Below are 21,332 nucleotides of genomic sequence, written 5' to 3'. Positions count from 1 at the left end.
GTTGTTGTGGGGGATCCAAAGCCTTCTCTCACCTGTTGTAAAGAAACAGCATCCCCCCAACACTTAAACAACAATTATTATTTTTTGCTGCCATTATATGAACAGCTAGTGCAATAGTGAAACTGTAGAACCCTGTAATCCTGAACTCAGACTAGAATGAAGGGGAAGACACACTTCAATCTTGACATGGGTTTGGGGTAACAGGCAGAGAGGCAGCAGCTTCATCCTCTGCAATTCAGCAACTGCCTCCATGTACTAGGAGGAATCACCAGGCAATCCCCAGCCAGGCAATAAACAGACAAGGCCAGGATGAGCCAGCTGGTGTTACCACAGTTCACCCTCAACAGTAACTTTATGTATATTTTCTGTGCCAGTTATGGATTGATCTGGGGGGAAAACAGACAGCTCCTCTCCTCCCTTTCCAGGGGCTCCAGGAGTCTGTTAACTGCTTCATGACATCCTGTGGCATAAAATCAGAGCCATGCCCAAGAATGTATTACATGTCAGCAGACCACATATCAGTTTTCAAAGTGTTATTTTATTTAAATCTCCATTTCCTCCAGGAGTTAAAAGCAATGTGTGCAATCTCCCCGTTTTTATCTTCGCTACCAGTGAGGTAGGTTAGGGTAAGATGCAACGATTGGCTCAAGCCCATCAAGTCAGCAATGGATGTGAGTGGGTGCCATATACTTGTTTAGCCAGCGTGCAAAATAAACTGAACGGAGGCAAGTCATGTTGGATGTAATAGCCAAACCATAGTTAGGGCATTAGATCTAAGCCAGATTCCCAATTCTGGTTTCAAGGGCAAGTGGAAACTATAGTTTGCTAATTTGGATCTAACAATGACCTAAGGTCTGCCAAACAAGGAAATCAGGGTTTGAATCAGAGTACACAAGGAAGCCAGGTGGAGGAAGCATGCAAGCCTAAGAATAGCCAAAACCATGGTTTGACACTGTGTATGAAGCAACTCATTGCCTGCATAAATGATTTGCATATGTGAAATATCAATGTACTACATTTCTCATACATCTAATACATTCAGCAAGTGGTAAGCAATCAAGGTTGATTTACATGTTCCTTTAGCGTGTCCATGGCCAACAAGGGCCATCTCTGTAGCTAACTGAGAAGAACTGGTTGGAGGACTGTCTTTAGCATACACACCACTGGTGTGCAAAGATCTGCCTAGCGCCCCCAAATTTAGTTTAGCCACCCCCAATTTTTTTTTTGGGGGGGAGGAGAACTCAAAGTTGTTGAACTTTTTCTGGGAATGGGGAAGCCAAAGTTGTTGACTTTTTCTGGGGGGAGGAAAATTGCTTGTCTGTAACAACGACACAGCGGAAATAACTGCTTTTGTTTCCTGACTCATTGGGAATATTTGACACTACGGAGTAACAGAGCAACGGGGGGGGGGGGGGCGTGGACTTTCTCTCCATTGCTTTTCACTGCCGCCGATTAAGAGGCACCGGTATATAGTAGGTATACATTTGGCGCCCCCCAGGGTACATTTGGTACCCCCCAGAATTCGGTGCCAGGGTGCCCCGCACCCCTTGCACCCCTGGGTAAGGACGACCCTGACGGGTTGCCTCCTGTACAACTGTGACCGGGGCAGGAAACCTGGTGTCTTGTCGATGTTTTGAACTTCAGTTCCCATCATCCCTGATGAATGGCCACATGGGTTGGGCTGATGGGAGTTACAGAACAGTATATTTGGAGGACATCAGGTTGCCAACCACCGCCTCTGTGCAATGCCACTTTAGCTGCATAAGCACACATGTCTGTTTGCAGTGCTAGGATTAAAGTGGTGCTATAAACATAACATTGCCTTATAGCAAGTCCATCCAGCCCAGTTGACAGAGTTTACTGGCAGAGGCTTTCTGGGGTCTTGGGCAGAGGTGCTTTCCAGCATTTATCAACTGAGAGCTTTCTACATGTAGAGTATGCAATATGCTAAACTGCAATCTTCAGCTGAGGAGCAACCATGTACTTAGTGTTTTACAGACAGCAGCTGAAGTACAAGAATAATGGGCAATACAAAGAACAAAATCCTCATACAGCTTACTTATATGGTTCTCATGCAAACTATGGCGTACTCTCAGCAGTGGTTTAAGGACAGCCACTGAACTGAGATGCATTGATAGCAATGCATTTTTAAAAGCACAGGATGGGAGGAGTGCAATGATATTAAAATGGGAGCCAGCATTTAATGATCTTTGGAAGAAATTAACTTGGGAAATAATTTACAAGAACACTCTAAACTCATTTGCTGTCTTCCTTTAACTACAATATGCTTCCTGTGCAACGGGTGAATGAAACTTTAAAAAAACCCAACCATTGTAAAATTAACTCATTTTATCAATTTGTGCTGTCTGCTAGAGTTTCCTGACAGCAGAGACAAGAGGCTGTAAAACTGATGAATTTGCATGGAAAAAGAAACCAGTGTAAGTAATTTGTGTAAAAGGTAACACGGACATGGACTGCTATAATTCAGACACCCTGCGGATAGCAAACTGCTGCAGTGTGAGCAGTTATGGGTTAGAAAAATGACCACACTGCAGTCAGTCTGACTTGAATGGAAATCAATTATAAAGGTACACTCTGCAGCATCCACTCTACAGTTTTAGCAGTCTTGGCCAAACTTATTTGTGCTTTTAAAAGCCTTCGCTTGATAAATTTTCATTCACACAAGACCTATATGGAAGTCCAAACTGAAAGGTTAATAATGTCTTTTCGAAGCAGGTACATAGAAATCTTGCTCCCAAGCCACTATAATATTTATTAAACAGGATTATTGAAGACAGAAAGTGTGTGTGTGGGGGGGGGGGGTGATACAAAGCCCAAGTCTATGCATGTGTACTCAGAAGTAAGTCCTACTATATTCCTATGGTATTACTTTATTAATTTACTCCAATCAGCATCTGTTTCTCTGTGTTCTCATTTTACTAGGCTTAGCTCTCTTAAATCTAATTGTTCCTCATGAAGAAAATACTTTTGGAGATATACAGATATCAAGGGAGGCAGGCGGAGAAATAGGTCTGCATGAACTTAGGCCAAATACAATGTGAGAAAGCGTAAGGACATGATAGGGAATAGCAACTCATGCTATAGGTAGTATTTGTATTTGTTACTTTACTACATTTATGACAATTATATTTGTATCCCACCTTTCCTCCAAGGAGCTCAAGGCTGTGTACATAGTTCTCCACCCCATTTTTTTCCTCACAACAATCCTGTGAGCTAGTCTAGGCTGAGGGTGAGTGATTAACTCAAGGTCAGCCAGTGAGTTTCATGTAGGAGTGGGATTTGGAAACCTGGTCTCTCAGGTTCTAGTCCAACACTCTTAACACTGCACCGTAACTTACTTGGAACTTAAGCACTTAAGTGCAACTTTTATTACATAGTACTAGACTCTTTTTGAAGAGATTGACCATTTTTTCAATTGGCTTGTCTCGTTTTTCAGTTTTGGGGTTGTTTTCAGAAATAACAATAATAGTATTAATTCTATCCTAACCTTCCCCACAAAGGAGTCCAGGGTGCAAACACCAAAGTGGTAAAAGATAACAACAACAACAACAACAACACAACAACAACACAACAACAACACCCATACAGCATATGCAATGGTCTGGGTTTGTGGGAGTTGTAGCCCAACAACACTTGGAGTGGACACATGTTTTCTACTACTGCCCCAGATGAACAGAACCTTTTCTATGGGTTCTGTCCTTCCCTCCTCTGCAAGGCTCTAGTCTTGATCCCATCAGGCTCCAACCATGGGCTAAAAGAGTCACAGCTTCTCTTAAGAAACCTTGGAAAATCGGGATAGAAAATTCTTCATTTGTAGGTTCCTAAGCACCTCACTTAATTTTTCTGGTAAAAGAAACATAACCTGCTTCATACTGTAGCATATGTGGAGAAGGTAAGACTTCTGAAAGCAAAATAAATACATTAATCAGAAGCTTCTCTTTATAGTTAAAATGTGGGTCCTCGCCATACAGAGAACTAAGAATGAAAGCTTTTCCTATTATGCAATAAAATGGTCCAGAATGTGCACATTTAAAAGGTTCTACAGAATTTTTAATAAGTGAAGCAGGATCATGGTAGGAGCAACCCAACGTCATAAACGTTAGTAGCACTAGGAGAATTGTTTATTGATGGAATGAAATAGCTTCTCTGTATTTGTGTGTTTAACTGGCAATAAAGGGCTTTGTGTGCCCATTTTCAAGTTACTTATCTTTGTAAGCACCATTTTTCAACTAATCATGTAAGGGACAAGGGAAGCCTGTATCCAGGATGTGTTTAGAACTTGGTTAACTTTTCTCCATTCCTTGGGAAGAAAGGAGGCTGGAACTGCAAAGATGTGTGTTTTAACTCTGAGGCTGAAATAAACAGTTGTCTGCTTTACCTTTTTGTGTTAAAGCTTACAAGGGCAGACAAAATATCATGGTAGAAGAGGAGGCAAGGACGCTGGCCTTCTGCCATCGTAAGTCCATCTGCCAAATATGTCTATAGACCCATTATAGCTAGAAGGACTCAGCAGTTTCTTTTGCAGAAATGCTTCATTCTGGTTGCCCCCAAGGTGCAACTGAAATCTCTGGCTCAACTGAGCTAATCCCTCTTCCAGAGTGCAGAGATTTCCACATGCTAGAGGTGGAAGGTACAAATAGGCATATGAAGAACCGGACCATTAAGTCGGCAATGGTAATCTTCAATGATCCCACCATTTATTTATTTATTGTAGCCAGCATATAAACTGGCAGCAATATTTCAAAACTAGGAATCCCAATTTTCATTCTTTGGAATATGTTTTTGAAAGAGCAGGCTTGTAGGCTTTGTAGTTTTAGGGACATTTGAAAGAATGAAAGCAGTGTCCACAAAAGATTCTAGCAATGGCTGTATGTTCTGTGACATGCATTAGTATCTGTCTCAAAAGCTTGGGTCAAAAAAATCCTCTCCTTCGTTTTATGATGTGAACCCTGGAGAACCTGTTTTAATTATGCTCCTTTTACAAAGGAAGAATTCTGTTTTTAAAATCTAGTTTCTTTACTAAGTGGCATTTAGGGTAAGGAAGCTACACAGAAGATGTTATACCATGGGACCATACTAAAATTCCATGTGTTCTCCAGCACAAAGACTCCAGAAACAACCATTGTCAAGACTAAGAAAGGATACTGAAATCTAGGGAGATATGTCTAACTGTTTTGCATCGATTCCAACCCAATGAATAGCTCACCTGTACAAAGATCCCATTTGAAATGGATATCTGAACACACAGTAAGGTAGCTTTACTGAAGACTTAGTCTCTCCTTCAAGCTCTCCTTTGATTGATGTGTGTAAAGTTTGTCTAACTGAACTAATGCTGCCTTGGGATCCAGTTTCAGCTGACTGGGTGGTCTGGTCACAAACACTCCCTACACATGGGATACATTTCAATCACTGGGAGTGCCAGATGAATCTGCCTGAGTCACCCCAGTCCAAAGGTTCCAAAAATATGCTACTATCAGTACAATTAAATCTTTACCATTTTATTAATAAAAATCATTGATATATGCAAATAAAGAAATAGCAAAAAAAAAAAAATATAGTTTGAGTATTTGTCTTATGTGATGCAATGATCAGAGGGAAGGACAAGACAAGCTCAAGTTCGAGTCCCCATTCAGCCAAGGAGCTGTCTGAATAAATGTTGGCCACTTGTCCTACCTCACAGGTTTGTTCTGAGGATCTGCATTTGAGTAGGAGACCCAAAGATTGTTACCTGGAGCCATTTCTTTTGGATAATTTTTTTTAACCAAACCAGTATTTATTAATGCTTTAAATTATGTTTCATGGGGAACCATGTAGCTTTTATTTTTATACACAGTATTCCACCTTGTTGTTTTTTTATAGAAGTGTGGCTTAAAATTTGTATACTAATTACAAAAATGTCACTAATTCTGACTATTCCTTCTCTGCTGCATCCTACTCAGCACCAACAGCTAGACCCCTATGTCCCTAGCCCTACTGGGATGGTGCTTCATTTTATTTTTTAACCAATTCGAATGTTCATAAGCATTTCCATAACACTTCAGCACCGGAGACAATGGTATCAGAGGGCTAATTTAAATCAGATGAAGTCAGATCTCTTACAGTTAGCAGCTCAGGAGGTTTTAAAGGAAGGAGGCCATCAGTTTTGCTGTTGTTGTATTTACCTGTTTCACTGTGGCAAGTTGGCAAAAGCACCCTTTCCTGGAAATCGACATGATCTGTGCTCTCATTAGGCACTTACTTAATCTCTTGAAAACTGTGAAGATTATCCAAAGAAGGATTTGACTTCACAAATAGATATATAGATATTTTGATAACTACAGCAGCAAAGTGATGGTGTCTCTAGGGCTAAATGGAGGTAAACCTAAGGAACAAGCGTGCCTTTTAACCAGCTAGCCTTTTCATAAACTGATTAGTAAGCATGAAAGGAAGAAGATGTGGGAAATGTGGCTGAAAATCTGTGGCTAGGCCTTTATCTCCTGTAGACTGTTAGGTTAGCTTTTGTAAGAAAGCCTTGTAGAATATCACAGATATTAAATGTGTGGTGCTCATTTTAACATTACTAGTGCAGTATGTTATTGACCAGCTAATTATGCTGAATTCCATTTATAAACATAGCTAACCACTAAGTTTATGGAGACTTTTTGTGCTGCCTTAATAGGATATTGATTGAGAGCAAGGTTTGAGTGGGCGGCCATTGAATTGTGTAATGGCATACAAAAGGCAAGGTCACTGCAACGGTTGATTCTAAGCCTGCCGTCTATTTTGTATTATAATTTTCCTTTTTTTTGTGTGTCTGCCTTTTCATACCCAAACTCGGGTTGTAGCCTGTGGGCAGTGGTGCTTTGCTATTGAATATGAACTTAGCTTCTTTAGCGTTTAGTTTCATGCTGCTGATTTTTAACTACTCCTCTTACAATATTGATTAGCACAGCGGAAAACTCAAAGGCTTGTGCAAGGAGAAACAGTGTAGCTATCTTGCAGCAGAATATAAGAGATACAACCCTTCAAAATACTGGCTGGTCAATCATCTTTCATTCAGCACTTCTCATACAAAATCAGCTCCTAGCTGAGACCGCGTTTGTATGAACAATCCTGAACACTGCTTAAATTGAAATGAAGTCAGTGACAGTTGAGAAGGTTGCATAATTTCCACCAAATCATTCAATATAATACAACAAGTGAACCCTTTCCACTAGTGGTTAACTAGTTAAAGAAGGGGAATTGCATAACCACAGGCATTCCATCATGATTTTATTTATTCCAAGCACAGAAAGAGGTTCTGAACCAAACCACAAAGGTCCCTGGCTAAGGTCATACCCTGTTTGCCATTTCTACCTAAAAGTGCTCTGGCACTCATATTTATTGACTAATTGCTGGTAGCCATTCTACATTTTCAGGCTTCAGCTATTGAGAAAACTGTGGCTGCTCTGGATCCAAGGATCTGTTGCAACAGGCTGCATGATCCTAAGGTCTGCTTAAATCACTCTATACACACAGGTCTGGTTCGCAGGACACAGTAACCCAACCTTACCATGTTGATGTTGCAGGTATCCAAAGGGGAACTCATCACTCTGCTTCTCCCTGATCTTTGCATGCTGTACTGAGCTAACCAAGATTTCACTTAGCATGTTGTCCAAACCCAGGCCCATGATTAAGCTCTCTCCTTGCTAACCATAAGCTGTAGTCAAAACCAAACCATGGTTAGAGCTTGTAGTTAGTCTGGACAGAACTTAACCACAAGCCTGAGTTTGAATGACATGCCAACTTGCTCAGTGCAGCAAGCAAATAAAAAAGATCAGGGAACAGCAAAGTGCTCCAAGTTCCTTTTTGCAAGCCCACATGTTTGTGTGGTCCTGGTAAACCAAAAAAATAAACTGTGCCTTTCCTGCCAGCTTTCAGCAGTGTGAATAATTCAGGGCATGATTCAGTTAATGAGTTCTGTCAATGGAAGCCTGAGCAATGACTTTCGCCTGTGCAATGGAGCTTTCCCATCTCCCCTTCCTCAGTATGCCCCACACCCCTGAAATTGGCTTGGGGGCAGTCAAGACAACTCCCAGAACAGTGCATGAGTGGAGGAGAGGAGGGAATCATTCCACATGACAAGCTGAAATGCTTGCACTGGCAAAACAATCGACACAGTGTAATGTTGAATTCCTCTCATTGTTTCTTACTTCCACAGAAATGACCATGTTAAATCCCTGTGTATCTTAATTTCCCATCAACATTACATTCTAGTCAGCAGGCTTAGGTGCCTCAAACTAGATTTGTTGAGTTTTTTGTAGAATCAAATATCTTAAGCCAGAGATAAACTGTGTCAACTTCCATCCTGACCACTTTATAGTAGACTGGGATCAATGATGATGATACCACCCTATACCCGCTGGTCTCAGGACAGTTCACAGGATAAAATCAGAATATAAAACTACATAATCAAAATAAAAACAACAACAACCCAATAACCTTCCCCCCCCCCAAGGATCTACCAAGTTCAAAACTGCAATGGCAGTAGTCACAATGTACCACCTGTTCACTGAGACCTCTTTCTTGCAATACCTTTTGCTCCCTCCCATCCTGCACTTTCAGCCTTAGTGATACAGCCCAAAACCAGCAATCTGTCTGGCCTTACAAAATCTTCAGGTCAAAAGGTGCTTTAAAAGAGGAGGTTTGACCTCCCAAGGTGATTGTAGGGAGTCATGCTGTACATGAGAGTTCACTGCTTTATTGCTTTTTAAGCAATAATGATTCATGCTGTACAGTAGTTGAATTATTGCAAGTTTCAAACACTAGGGTGCCACCTTATGCCAATCTAAAACATACATTTCATTTTAGTTTCCTATTGCCAGAGATGCTACATACAATTCACCTGTTTGTGTGACAGTGAAACAGATTGTTATCTGTTGCTTTAATGGAAGAGTCTAACCAAAGGCTGCACACCTAGACAGTCTAATGCCAGGCAACAGTACCACAATATTCACTTTTTCCTAGGTTTTCTAGTTGTAATAAATTATACCATCCTTGTCGTGTTTGGTTTACTGTTTGAATAGACTGATTTAGAAAGTAAAATATTGACTAGAAGTTTAATAACTAGAGCAGGTGAAAAATAAGCTTATTAATTTGATGTGTGGATATGAGTGTGGATGTGTGTGTTTGAGTGTGGAGGATCCCTCTGTCAGTACTTTAAAATTGTTGCATCAACACGAGGATCTAAGTGTGACCAGATGGGCATATAGATCTCTTATGTACACAAAGATCTCCATTTAGTTTAATGGAATAGTGATCCATATGTGTAATAAACTATGCATATAGATTGGTACCTTCCATTTAAATGAATATGGACATTTCTCTGAATATGTGTTGGAGCAAATGAAAAATTAAGCCCCTTCTGCAGAATTAGAGAAAAGTCTGGCAAAAGCATTCCTAAAATGGCAGTAATAATTAACTGGAGTTAGATTATGATTTAAATTTAGTTTTTCACTGGAGATGAAAATCAGCAAAGCACTAACTTCTTGAGCCCTGGGACAATGGAGTCCATTTCTCCTTGGACTGTCTGGAATATGTCATAGTAAAATACAATCAAAGAACCTTTGATCAATTGAACAGGGTGGTGACAGGTACTCCTAATTCACTGTTGTTAGTGAATATTGACAAACTGGTAATGATCATACTGCAGAATGTCATTCAGACCAAGAATATTAGCATTCTTTAAAGGTCAAAAGGAATAGCTTCATAGAGACAGAATTCCATACAATTCCAGCATCAGATACTTCACATTCTACATAGAATGACCGTATATTTCAGCACAAGAACCATTATTTTCAAAAAGACTGGGCATGACCCCATATTTGTGCATGAATCTGTATTTAAAGGTTGCTAAACCACTGGTTGTATAAATCATCAGTGTTACATCAAACAGATATTGCACATGCATGTACACAGGTGGTGCAAATGCAAAGCCTATGCTATTGTGCATTAAAAGACCGACTGTTTAAAGTTTGGTTAAACATTAACGTTCTAATTTCAAAAATGTAGAAATGGGCTCTGAAAATATTTGCAATGTGACGCAACTGTTCTCAAACTGTGGGTCCTGACACATCGGTGAGTTCCGACTTGTTCCTAGGTGTACTGAACAATCAGCATTTGTTTCCCCTCTATTCCGAGGGCAAATGGATAAGAGCCAGCCATTTATATCTTCTTCCACTAAGCCTGTCAATTCTCGAGCACATTCTACACAGAAACCTATATGCAAAATTATGCCAACTTTCTAACCCTCAGGGTTCCTTGTAGTTGGTCACCCAGCTCCTCTCTGCTTCAAGTCACAGTGTAGAAGTTTTTTTTTGTGTGTGTGATAACACCTTTATTGTGCTTTATGTAAACGGCTTAGGCAGGCATGGCCAAACTTGGCCCTCCAGTTGTTTTGGGACTACAATTCCCATCATCCCTGACCACTGGTCCTGTTAGCTAGGGATGATGGGAGCTGTAGTCCATAAACAGCTGGAGGGCCAAGTTTGGCCATGCCTGAGCTTAGGGATCCTGCGTATTATTATTATTATTATTATTATTATTATTATTATTATTATATTGTTATAAATAAATAGCAAACAACAGTGGCACACAACAGCAATGCAGAAACACAACAGCAGCTCCCTCCCATCGATTGGGACTACCAGGACAGAGCAACCCAATCAGTTGCAGTTTCTTCTAGAGTGCCGTTCGGCGGCCATATATGTCCTTAATCAGTGTAACATCACAAATTGTATCAGGCTAGAGTCTGCATGCATGCTTTGCTTTTCTACTACAGCAATTTGTAGGACAGCAGGTTTCAGAATGAACAAGGTCCTTTTGTAAAATCAGGACTCTATTACTATAATATGATACATCCAACCTAATTAGAAATATAGCACGATTTACTTGATGTAAGGCATAGTGAACCGGAGAATGAATGATCAATTTCATAAAACGTTTTGCATAGTAATCATGAGGGATGGAGGAATCAAAGAAAGAAATATGTCAAAGTAAGATATTCTAATGTAACTACAAATTATACTTACTTTGTGAGACCCTTACTAGCTCAGTCACACTGAAAACGCCTGATGTGACAAAACTGTCTTGGAAGCCCAAATGTCCTACAAAACACAAGAAAATTATAGATGTGATTAATTTTAAGCACTTAATGACAGTATTCTTAAATACTTCACTATCTGTTTAATGTGAATGAAATTGAATATTTAATTTTCCACTTATCACTAATTGCTGTTTAGGTAGGCAGATATATGGTTAGAGTTTAGGAAAGTTAACATGACAGATTAACAGGGAGAATTGTATATATTAAAGCATCACAGCTGGAAATCTGAAACAAAAGAAGCTCATTTTAATAAACAGTTACCTCAGATGACCCTAAAGACTTAACAATTGAAATTAAAATACTGTACCTAGGAATCAGATGGGACAGCTAAGTTCTTTAATCGTTTTAAACATTATTCTCTAAAGAAACATCTGATCAGGATTATCTACTCATTCATTCAAACAAAACAAGATTTAAAGATGTACTCTTCTTTTCTGAGGTTACATTAGGGAAATCTTAAAATAGCAGCTGTTAAAAAATCTTGAAAATGAATGCTTTTCACATAAAAAGAAAAAGAAACTCTTTAAAATGAGCTTTTCAAAACAGAAACCAAATCTTTGCATAAGAAAGCTTTAACTCTAATCCTCTGAATTTCTTTAAGAGACAAGGCGTATGCTTGCTTGCCGTTTTCATTTGTGTAAGGGATATTTTATATCAAAATGTTATTACACTTCCCATAACAGTATTTCCCTTTTTCTATGAAAACATGTCTATCACCAAATGTTAATTTAATTTTCTGGGTATAATCAATTACAAAACAAGAAGCCTTCAAACTGCAAATCGGGTAACAAGGAATTCTGCTGAACCAGATACTATAGTTCATACAGTACATATCAGGACTTCAATTAGAGGTCTGTGGCTGATAGGCCAGCCTGACCTATTGCTTTTGAAATCAGGGTCAAAGAAATCTGAGGATAAAGGGATTATTAAAAGAACTGTAAAGTTGTTCTTGTCCATAGGATAAGTGGCATACATTTTAAGGTTGTTCTAATTAAGATTACCAAGTCTAACACACACAAACACACACACGTATATTATTTAATGTAATATAAAGCTTTGCTATGCCCAGACATACTAAATTCCTTCAGCTTCAGTTTCACTGATTTCATTTCCAAATTACCGAAAACACTTTTTATTTATTTAAGTTCTTGCATAATATAATTCCCCCAACAAAAAACCCATATGCACACAATTTTATATTTATTTTGCCTGCAAGGTTTAATTGAACTCGAATGATTTATTTTGATTTATCAAAAATTAAAATTGCAGGTCCATTACTGTTAAAGTGTTTCAGTATTGATATAGCATTATTAGAAGCAGCCTTTGTTCATTCTCCATTCAAGCAACACATTCAAGCTGATTTCCCAATAAATAATGTAGGGCTGGAAGCACATTTATTCAGCCCACTGGCACCAGCAGAATCCTGAATCTGCCAGCATTATTTTCATTTCTATAACCCAGGTTTATAGCGTTTGAGCAAACAGTAAAAGCCAGGTGTTATTAGCTAACATTTCTCCTAGATAGGTACCCAGCTAACCTGAATGGCAGAGTATCAAGCTCAGAACACAAAATCAATGCAGGCTTTACAATTGTGAATTGCGTTCACAAATGCATAAATTACTTCCCAGTGTAAGCCATGTGCATGCTCACAAACTCATAGGAAATGTTTGCATCCACAAGCACTACTGAATGTAAGCCTTGTGTATATTCTCATCAATAATGATTATAGGAAATTGTATAGAATAGCCATGGAAAGATGTGCATAACAACCAGCAATTATGCACATTCACCATGGTCATTCTGCACATTCTCTACGGCAAGGGTAGGCAACCTAAGGCCCGTGGGCCGGATGCAGTCCAATTGCCTTCTCAATCTGGCCCATGGACGGTCCGGGAATCAGCGTGTTTTTACATGAGTAGAATGTGTCCTTTTATTTAAAATGCATCTCTGGGTTATTTGTGGGGCCTGCCTGGTGTTTTTGCATGAGTAGAATGTGTGCTTTTACTTTAAATGCATCTCTGGGTTATTTGTGGGGCATAGGAATTCATTCATTCTTTTTTTTTTCCTTCAAAATATAGCCCAGCCCACCATATAGTCTGAGGGATGGTGGACCGGCCCACGTCTGAAAAAGGTTGCTGACCCCTGCTCTACGGTTTAGTTATTTAGAGTAAAAGGCATAGTGTGCTGTCTTTTTAATGAAGACGCTCAAAGCTGCTAAAAAAACAAGATAAGAAGAAGCCAATCATTAAAAACAGGTTCATACATAAAAACCACAGCAGCTGAAAGCAGCATTAAAATGCAAGCACACACACACACACACACACACAGAGAGAGAGAGAGAGAGAAAGAAACTGACTTGATGAAGAGAGAGAGAGAAAGAGAGAGAAACTGACTTGATGAATAAACTCTTACAAAGTGAGACTTTTAATATTTGTTGCACAAGTTGTAAATACTGCTTTTCTGTACTGCAAAGTAATGCCAGCATTGAAAATCCTTGCTATGTAGAGTATCTTACTATACAGAGACATCTTAAATTCTTAAAATAGTAGTGATCAGTTAGAACTTCAAGCCTATTATCTTAACCAAATGCCTGATTAGAAAGCAAAGCCTTCCCTACGCTAACTGCAACTTGATTCCTCTTGGTTTTATCCCCTACCTAGATAATCCTCTGTTTCACAAACAATGTCAGGCAAGTAACTTCTAATAATGCTTACAAAATAGGTGTCTATGATACTTGTTACAGGGGCACCTGAAAAAGTTGCTGAAAGGATTTCTGATCTATCAAGCAGTACACCTACTAACTTAAGAATTAGCCATATGTTTTGATGTGACAGTGAAGCTGGAAAAGATTTGAAATGCAATGAAATGATTAAATTTGGATAATGATGTATGAAGTACATGTCTGGTGTCTTTCAGATTATACATTGTAAACTATCTATGGAAGGGGATACATTCTGGGACTTTATGCTGATGATGTTGCTTTATGTACACAGTCCCAGTTGATGCTGGAAGGTTACAGAGTATAGAATACGAGACCTTTTTCAATGTCTCTGGACAAAAATGGGAAGTATTGTTATTTCATACTTCCCCACAATTTTCCAAAATATTACAAATCCCAATAACTAGAAAAAGCTCCAGATACTGCAACTAAACTAATGCTTGTTTCAAAATTATTATTTTTATTTCAGATGTTACCAGTTTGGATCCCACCTGCCCATATGTTCCAGTGGGGAAGAAAACTTAACAAACTCATATTTCAGACAGACAGACAGACAGACAGACAGACAGACAGACCATGCATTTAAAAATATTTGCTGTACCTTCACCCAACTGTTGGAGGAGGGGAACTCCAAAATCTAAACAGCTATTACAATGCATGTCAACTCAGCAACATGACAGACCTAATGTCTGGCAACAAAGAAACTCAGTGGAACATTTGAAATAGATGGTGTTCCTCTAAAAGTAATACCTTTTAAAAAAATTAATTCCTCTCTTTGCACTGGCTTACAAATCTGTTCACACTTACAACTTGGAAAATTTGGACAAAATAGGCAAAGGTTCTGGTTTCAGGCCTCTCACCTATTATTTCATTACAATTCCACTCTGTTTTCAAAAATAAATATAGTGTCTATACTACAGATATGTGGAAATAAAAATAATGTTTTTATTGGAATTTATTTTTACAAAGGTGAATGACTGCTTACGTTTAATAAGATGCAATTTAAACTGGAAAATATTGAAATATCATGGTTATTAGGCTACCAATTAAGGTCATTTTTCAAATATTCCCAGATTAAAAATGAAGCCACAAGACAATTAATGACATATGAAGAAATAATAGTCGAAAAAAATATAATAGCAAACATATTACCATCATCTTTGTTTAAATATATTACAGAGATTGAGTTTTGTCCTCAGCAAAATTTGAGAAGGTTGTAATAACTGAATTAAGATTTAGAAGTTGAAATAGAGGCATGGAACAGAAAGTGGAAAAAAAGTGCCATACAAATCCATTTTGGCAACAATGAAAGAAAGAGCCCTTAACCACAGAAAGAGCCCTAGACGCCTAGCCTATATAAAACTGGACAGTTCTCCTATGTGTTGTAGAGGATCTCCCACTATAAGGACATATCAGCACATGTGGTGGTAGTGTCCAAAAACAGAAAAGGTCTGGAAAAACGTATTTACAGAAATATATTTGATTATAAGGCAGGCAGTCCTCATGACCCCAGGAATGGCTATACTTAACTCGCATGTTGCAAATTAGAAACGATGAACTTATAACATAGCTATTAACTGCCGCAAGAACTATTATTAACTATGGACCAATGGGTATAACGCAATTTGCCAAACAACATTATTGGAAAAACTGACACAAAAATTAAAAGTAGCAAGAGGTTAAAAGAAACATGACAATTTTCATGCAATCTGGTGTGACTTTATTGACTACACACTTAATGAGGCATATGGTAGAACAGTACCCCTAGTTTACACTTCTGGTGTAGGTACAAAGAAGTTCTACGCAGTCTCCAATGCAGGCATTGAACAGATCCCAACATATTTAAGTTTCCTCAAAGGTGAAGTGAAATAAGTCACTATCTGCAATAGAAACAGAACTGTCAGATGTTCCAGAAGTCACTAGAATTGTAATTCACTGTATTTAAATTGAATTTGCGGCAGGCTAGAAAAGATTTCAACTGTCTTTACGCTTAATAAAAGGTGAAAGCTGTGAAAGCGACGTATCCCTCTGTGGAATTCCGACTATTCACTCACATGCTCCTATGTGATGGTGACAATCAGCATGCTGTGAATTATATTCTTCCCATGCCAGTCTATTTAAAAGTTTCACAGTTTTATCAATGCATATTTGCAGTGTGTGCTTGTGTGTGTTTAATAAAGACATTTAAGTATGGACTTATTATCCAAATATCTCAGCGTTAAAATAAAGTTAGATGAAATGAAGGCTTTAAAAATAACGGGCCAATTGCTATTCCTAAGAAATCACTTTAACTGTACTGCATGGGTTTCCCCTCTATCGCATCATTTCCTGACAGTTGCTTTTCATATCAGTTCAGCATCACACGAATAACTAACTAATGGCCACTTCGTTAGCCATTCAAATGAAGCATTTCCTTCCAAATAACCACTAAGCCACTGGGTTCACATGCCCATATTATCCGAAGCTTGCTTGCACATATGGCTTTAGAAAAGTTTTTAAGAACCACCAGCACATTCTTTGAGGCATACAGCAGGAAAAAAATTAGACTATCTGGGATAAATCATGTTAGCACAATGGATGGACACCTTAAAGACTTTAAAGTCATGTAATACAATCCTAGGCTGGATCTTTCTTGTTGAAAAAGGCAGAATACAAGTGGCCAGGAGAAAAAAGAGCCAATATTTGACAACACAAATCAGCATAACCTTTTAACTGCAGCAGTCATGGATGACTGCCCTTTGACCTGGAGAGATTATGTGGGATTTCAATGACAACAGCTGGAAGTGAGCATGTGTGAATAGAGAACAGAAGATCTTAGGCCCAACACAAAAGCCTGTCCAGATCAGAGCATTGATTAGAAATTGTTTCCTGGTCCCAGTTTAATAGAGTGTAATAATGAAAGTTTTGTTAACTCTTCATAGCATGCACAAAATTAGTTGGAACTTGTTCTTTGTAGTCTTCTCATAAATTTCACAGATTCATCTCGTAAGAGAGATCATTTCAGAATAATTGCAAATGGGGATAATTGTCTAAGAATTCTTTGGACTGCACATTGAAATAAGAGCAACATCATGTAAAAGATAATAATCTTGGCTTCAAAGGACAATGTCAGATTCTACACCTGGAATAAATATAAATAAAGCTAAAATGAAATACTCTCATTTATCCCTGTTTTGTCTCTTACAGTGCATGATAACATGGAATAATAGAAAATTATCACTGAACCAAAACTTTCTATCTAGGGTACTAAACCAATTTCACAACATTTAAATGAGAGATTCTTAAGTGGGTCATGTGGAACTTGTTAACATGAGTAGTCATAATATTTACAATAATTATTGGAACAATATGACGCATAATCCTAAGAAGAAGAAGGATTGCAGCAGGGCGACATCAGGCTAGTTCTCAAAGGGGGAGAAACCTGTGGTGAGCTGTACTTCTTGATACTGCACGTGAAAGCTCAGATGTATATATAAAACTAGATGTCAAAAAAAGAGATTTCTAATGTAGCCTTCTCCCAAACAGCTAGTTTTCCATGTGCAGGAATTCTATTTTGTATCTAGAAGAACCCCACCATATAAATCCTCACCTGCTGTCGCAAGTGGCATAGCCCAATTGGTTTGCCATCTCACTGAGTTAGCCGCTACAGATGTGAGAGAGAAAGAGCAAGGAGGAGTCCAATATGGCAGACAATAGGAAAGCTGGCTTATAGTGAGTTAGACCAGTGGTAGGTACATCTAGTACTCTCCAACATTTCAGGCAAAGGTCTCTACTAGGTGCTACCTGACATGCCTTAATTGAAGATAGCAGAGATACCTGAAGGAGCGTCTCCATGCCCATTGTTCAGCCCAGAAACTGAGGTCCAGTGTCAAGGGCCTTCTGGCAGTCACCTCGCTGTGAGAAGTGAGGTTACAGGGAACCAGGCAGAGGGCCTTCTCGGTAGTGGGGCCCGCCCTGTGAAGTGCCATCCCATCAGATGTCAAGAAAATAAACAGCTATCTGACTTTTAGAAGACACCTGAAGGCAGCCCTGTTACAGATTTTTTTTTAATGTTTGATGCTTTATTGTGTTTTCAATATTCTGTTGTAAGCGGCCCAGAGTGGTTGGGGCGACCCAGTCAGATGGGTGGCATACAAATAGAAGAAGAAGAAGAAGAAGAAGAAGAAGAAGAAGAAGAAGAAGAAGAGGAGGAGGAGGAGGAGGAGGAGGAGGAGACCATCTTAACACAGAGACACAGTCTACTACTGAGCTCTGGTCTCCCTCAACAGGGTAAGGATTTGCTACATTCTGAGTTGTGAGCAATACTTCTGACAGCCTTGGATCATTGCTGGTGGCCTGACGCACCCAAGGGTGATCCCAACATGGCTGAAACCTGGACCTCCCATTTGGTTTGGCCTTTGGCTGAATCTGACACACAGCACTAGTCAATGCACATGCCCAAACTATAAGTCAGGGGTTTTTTCCCTGTTCAATCTATCTAATATCAAAAGGTACAGTGGTGCCCCGCAAGACGAACGCCTCGCAAGACGAAAAACCCGCTAGACGAAAGGGTTTTCCGTTTTGGAGGCGCTTCGCAAAACGAATTTCCCTATGGGGTTGCTTCGCAAGACGAAAAAATCTTGCGAGTTCCTGCAGGTTTTTTCCGCTCCCCCCCCCCTTTCCTAAGCCGCTTATCAGCTGTTCCGCTGATAAGCCGCCTCTCAGCTGATCGCTAAAAGCCGCTAGACCGCTAATAGCGCTAATCCGCTAAGCTGTCAATGGGCTTGCTTTGCAAGACGAAAAAACCGCTAGACGAAGAGAATCGCGGAATGGATTAATTTCGTCTTGCGAGGCACCACTGTATATGATTAAAGCTGGAGATTTAAAATGTTAAAATAATGACACGAAAGTTAAGTAAGCTAATGCTATGTTAAAAGTCAACCAATATTTTTGTGAAATAAAAATTAATAACCTTTTCGTTAGAAAAATAAACAGCATAGATATTGTTTGGACAACTACATCTCTGAAAACAACAGATGTCTTCGCATTTTTTATAGCTTTTTCATATTTCCAATGCAAAAAGGAAATGTTAAAAGGGGAAACATAATTATAAATAGACATATTCATTTTGTAGATTAGTTTACCACACATTCCTCAAAACCCTTTCAAAGCAAACGAGATGGAATCTATAGAAAGTTAATCATTTTGGAATATGTATGGCCTCTGAAAAGACTGTAATAAAAAGAAAAGCCACCTTTAGAAAATAATAAAAAGGAGTTGTTTATCTTCTTTTTCCTATCACTACTGCCATAATTTCTTTTACTGATCGCAACAAACAACATAACTGTAATCTCAGGAATTGCTGTAGTGACTTAAAATTCAGGTTTAGAGCTCAGTGATCAAGTCAATAAATAAATGAACCGCAAGTTAACATTAGGAGTGCAGACAATACTGACTACTCAGTAATGGAACTGATTCCACAGGATGCTGGATATAGGCTTAGGGCCTTTCCACACTTTGGTCTCATTTGGATACAAAGCTGAACTACTGTTATGTGAATGAGCATGTACCAGCCGAGGAATCATGTGCTGCTCCACTCCTCTCTTCTTCTTCAGAATGTTCATTTCCATTTTTAACTAATCACAATTTAGTGTTATATCTGAAGCCGAATAAACTGTGATGATTCTGAATTACAGTTTACCTTGGCTTACGAAAGTTGCTTGAAAGTTACTTTCTGATTTCCCCCAGGGACATCTCAACTTAAAGCTTTCTCAGGCTTTTTTTTGAAACACTAAACTAGGCCAGTATGTTCTAGTTCTCTCAGGGTTTATCTGTATGATATACCTGTTTTCAAATACATGTTGTCTCCTTCACACATTATGTTTCAAATATATATTTAAAAAGTTTAAAAACAACCAAAGCAAACTGGACCTGCAAATATGTTTCAATGGCTTAATAAGCGTGCTCATATGTTTTTAACTTGGCTAGATACTGCAAACATTAATCTGCTTCAATGTTCCCTGTTTATAATAGTTCATTCTGATTTTGACAAATGTGATTTTTTGGGCTGATCTTAATCAGCAGCAATGTTATGTCCAGAAAGTTCCCAATTGCAAAGCTCTGTGTGTGCGTGTTGGATAGATAATGTAACTAGAACAACTCTCATTAAGCTAAATCTTGTTAGCTTACTCAGTATGTGTAACTGTTACCTCTAAAGCATATAAAACCACAAGAAGGAATGGGTGGCTCGCTCATTCCTTATTTTGCTCAAAGAAACATAAATTTAAAGTCATTTTATTTTTTTGCACTATTTACATATTCAAACCAATCAAGAGCTGAAATAATCACATTTGTTTCAGCGCCTTGTTTATTGCTGCCCAGCCCCCCTCCTTTAAATCTTTCCCTTAGCCAGAATGATGTTTATTGAATACCTGTCATTTCTGCAGCGGCTTGTGCCAAGAGCAGCTTACCAATGCCAGTCTTACTGAAACCCCTTCTGTTTCATATTCTCTAAGGGGCTTCCTTAGATCAGCTGCTCCCCATACCCAATACACAGAGACCTATAAATTTGCAAGCGCTGCAGTCAACGTCCTTAACAGCAAGTGGCACCCATTTTGCCCAGTGTGGCATACTCTTGAAGGGACAGAAGAGATACCACATGGTGAGCAGCATTCCTCACCATGTGTAAACTGTCAATTTGATTTGAAATTAAAATTTTTGATTAACACGAGCGTTTCTGAGCCTCCCACTGGCAGCAGCCTAGTTACTGAAAAGTGACATGATTTGTGACATGCATGCTGTACAGAAAGTCCCATGCCAGGAACTGAAAGACCAGTTTTCATTTTGTTTAAATACTGACACTAGGGTGGTGTTTTTTTTTTAAGGGGGTGGGATAGAAATGAACATTTGTATTTTGGACAACACCAAACAGGATGTCGATAGTGAGTGGTATCCTGTTGTTTTTAAAAAGTGCCCCATGAGTATTAAAATATGAGAACTCTCTGTGTGGTTGTATTTGTGGGGTCTACACTTTAAAATGTCATGTCTTCTCAGCATCAGGGCCTCTTCCACTGGGTGAAGGAAAATAAGGTATTAAAAACATGTTAGCTTGATAAATATTTCACACATAACAAGAAATGCTATGCAACCCAGCCCCAGGGGCTGTGATGAGCTACACAGGTACACTTTTAATCTAATCTGTTCATGAACACCTACCGGCAACTTATAGGAAGCCAATGAGATGCAGCCTCCAAATGGTCTATTTCAGACAAATCCTTGTGTGAATTAAATTAACAGAATTACATAGGAATTAAGAAAGTCAATGTGCTATAGTGATTCAGAGTGTCAAACTAGGAAAGGAGAGGCATGGGCTCAAATCCCTACTCATCCATGAAGATTACTGGACCAGCCAGTTTCACCTACTTCATAGGGTTGTTGTGAGGATTAAAATGGGTGGACACGCTGCTTTAAGCTCCTTGGAAGACAGATGTG

At 38.9% G+C, this 21,332-nt stretch overlaps 1 protein-coding gene across 9 annotated transcripts in view; it reads right to left on the bottom strand.

Annotated features, from left to right (window-relative positions):
* NFIA (nuclear factor I A) overlaps window positions 1-21,332 on the bottom strand; it is a 418,489-nt gene that overhangs the window by 91,849 nt on the left and 305,308 nt on the right. For all 9 annotated transcript variants that reach the window (XM_079982118.1, XM_079982123.1, XM_079982117.1 and 6 more), the window contains exon 4: window positions 11,070-11,144. In XM_079982118.1, coding sequence (XP_079838244.1) covers window positions 11,070-11,144 — 75 coding nt within the window. The remainder of the gene's footprint in view (window positions 1-11,069; window positions 11,145-21,332) is intronic.

The sequence above is a fragment of the Podarcis cretensis genome, assembly GCF_951804945.1.
Source record: "Podarcis cretensis genome assembly, chromosome: 6".
Taxonomy (NCBI): Eukaryota; Metazoa; Chordata; class Lepidosauria; order Squamata; family Lacertidae; genus Podarcis; species Podarcis cretensis.
This window is presented reverse-complemented; position numbering and strand designations above follow the sequence as displayed.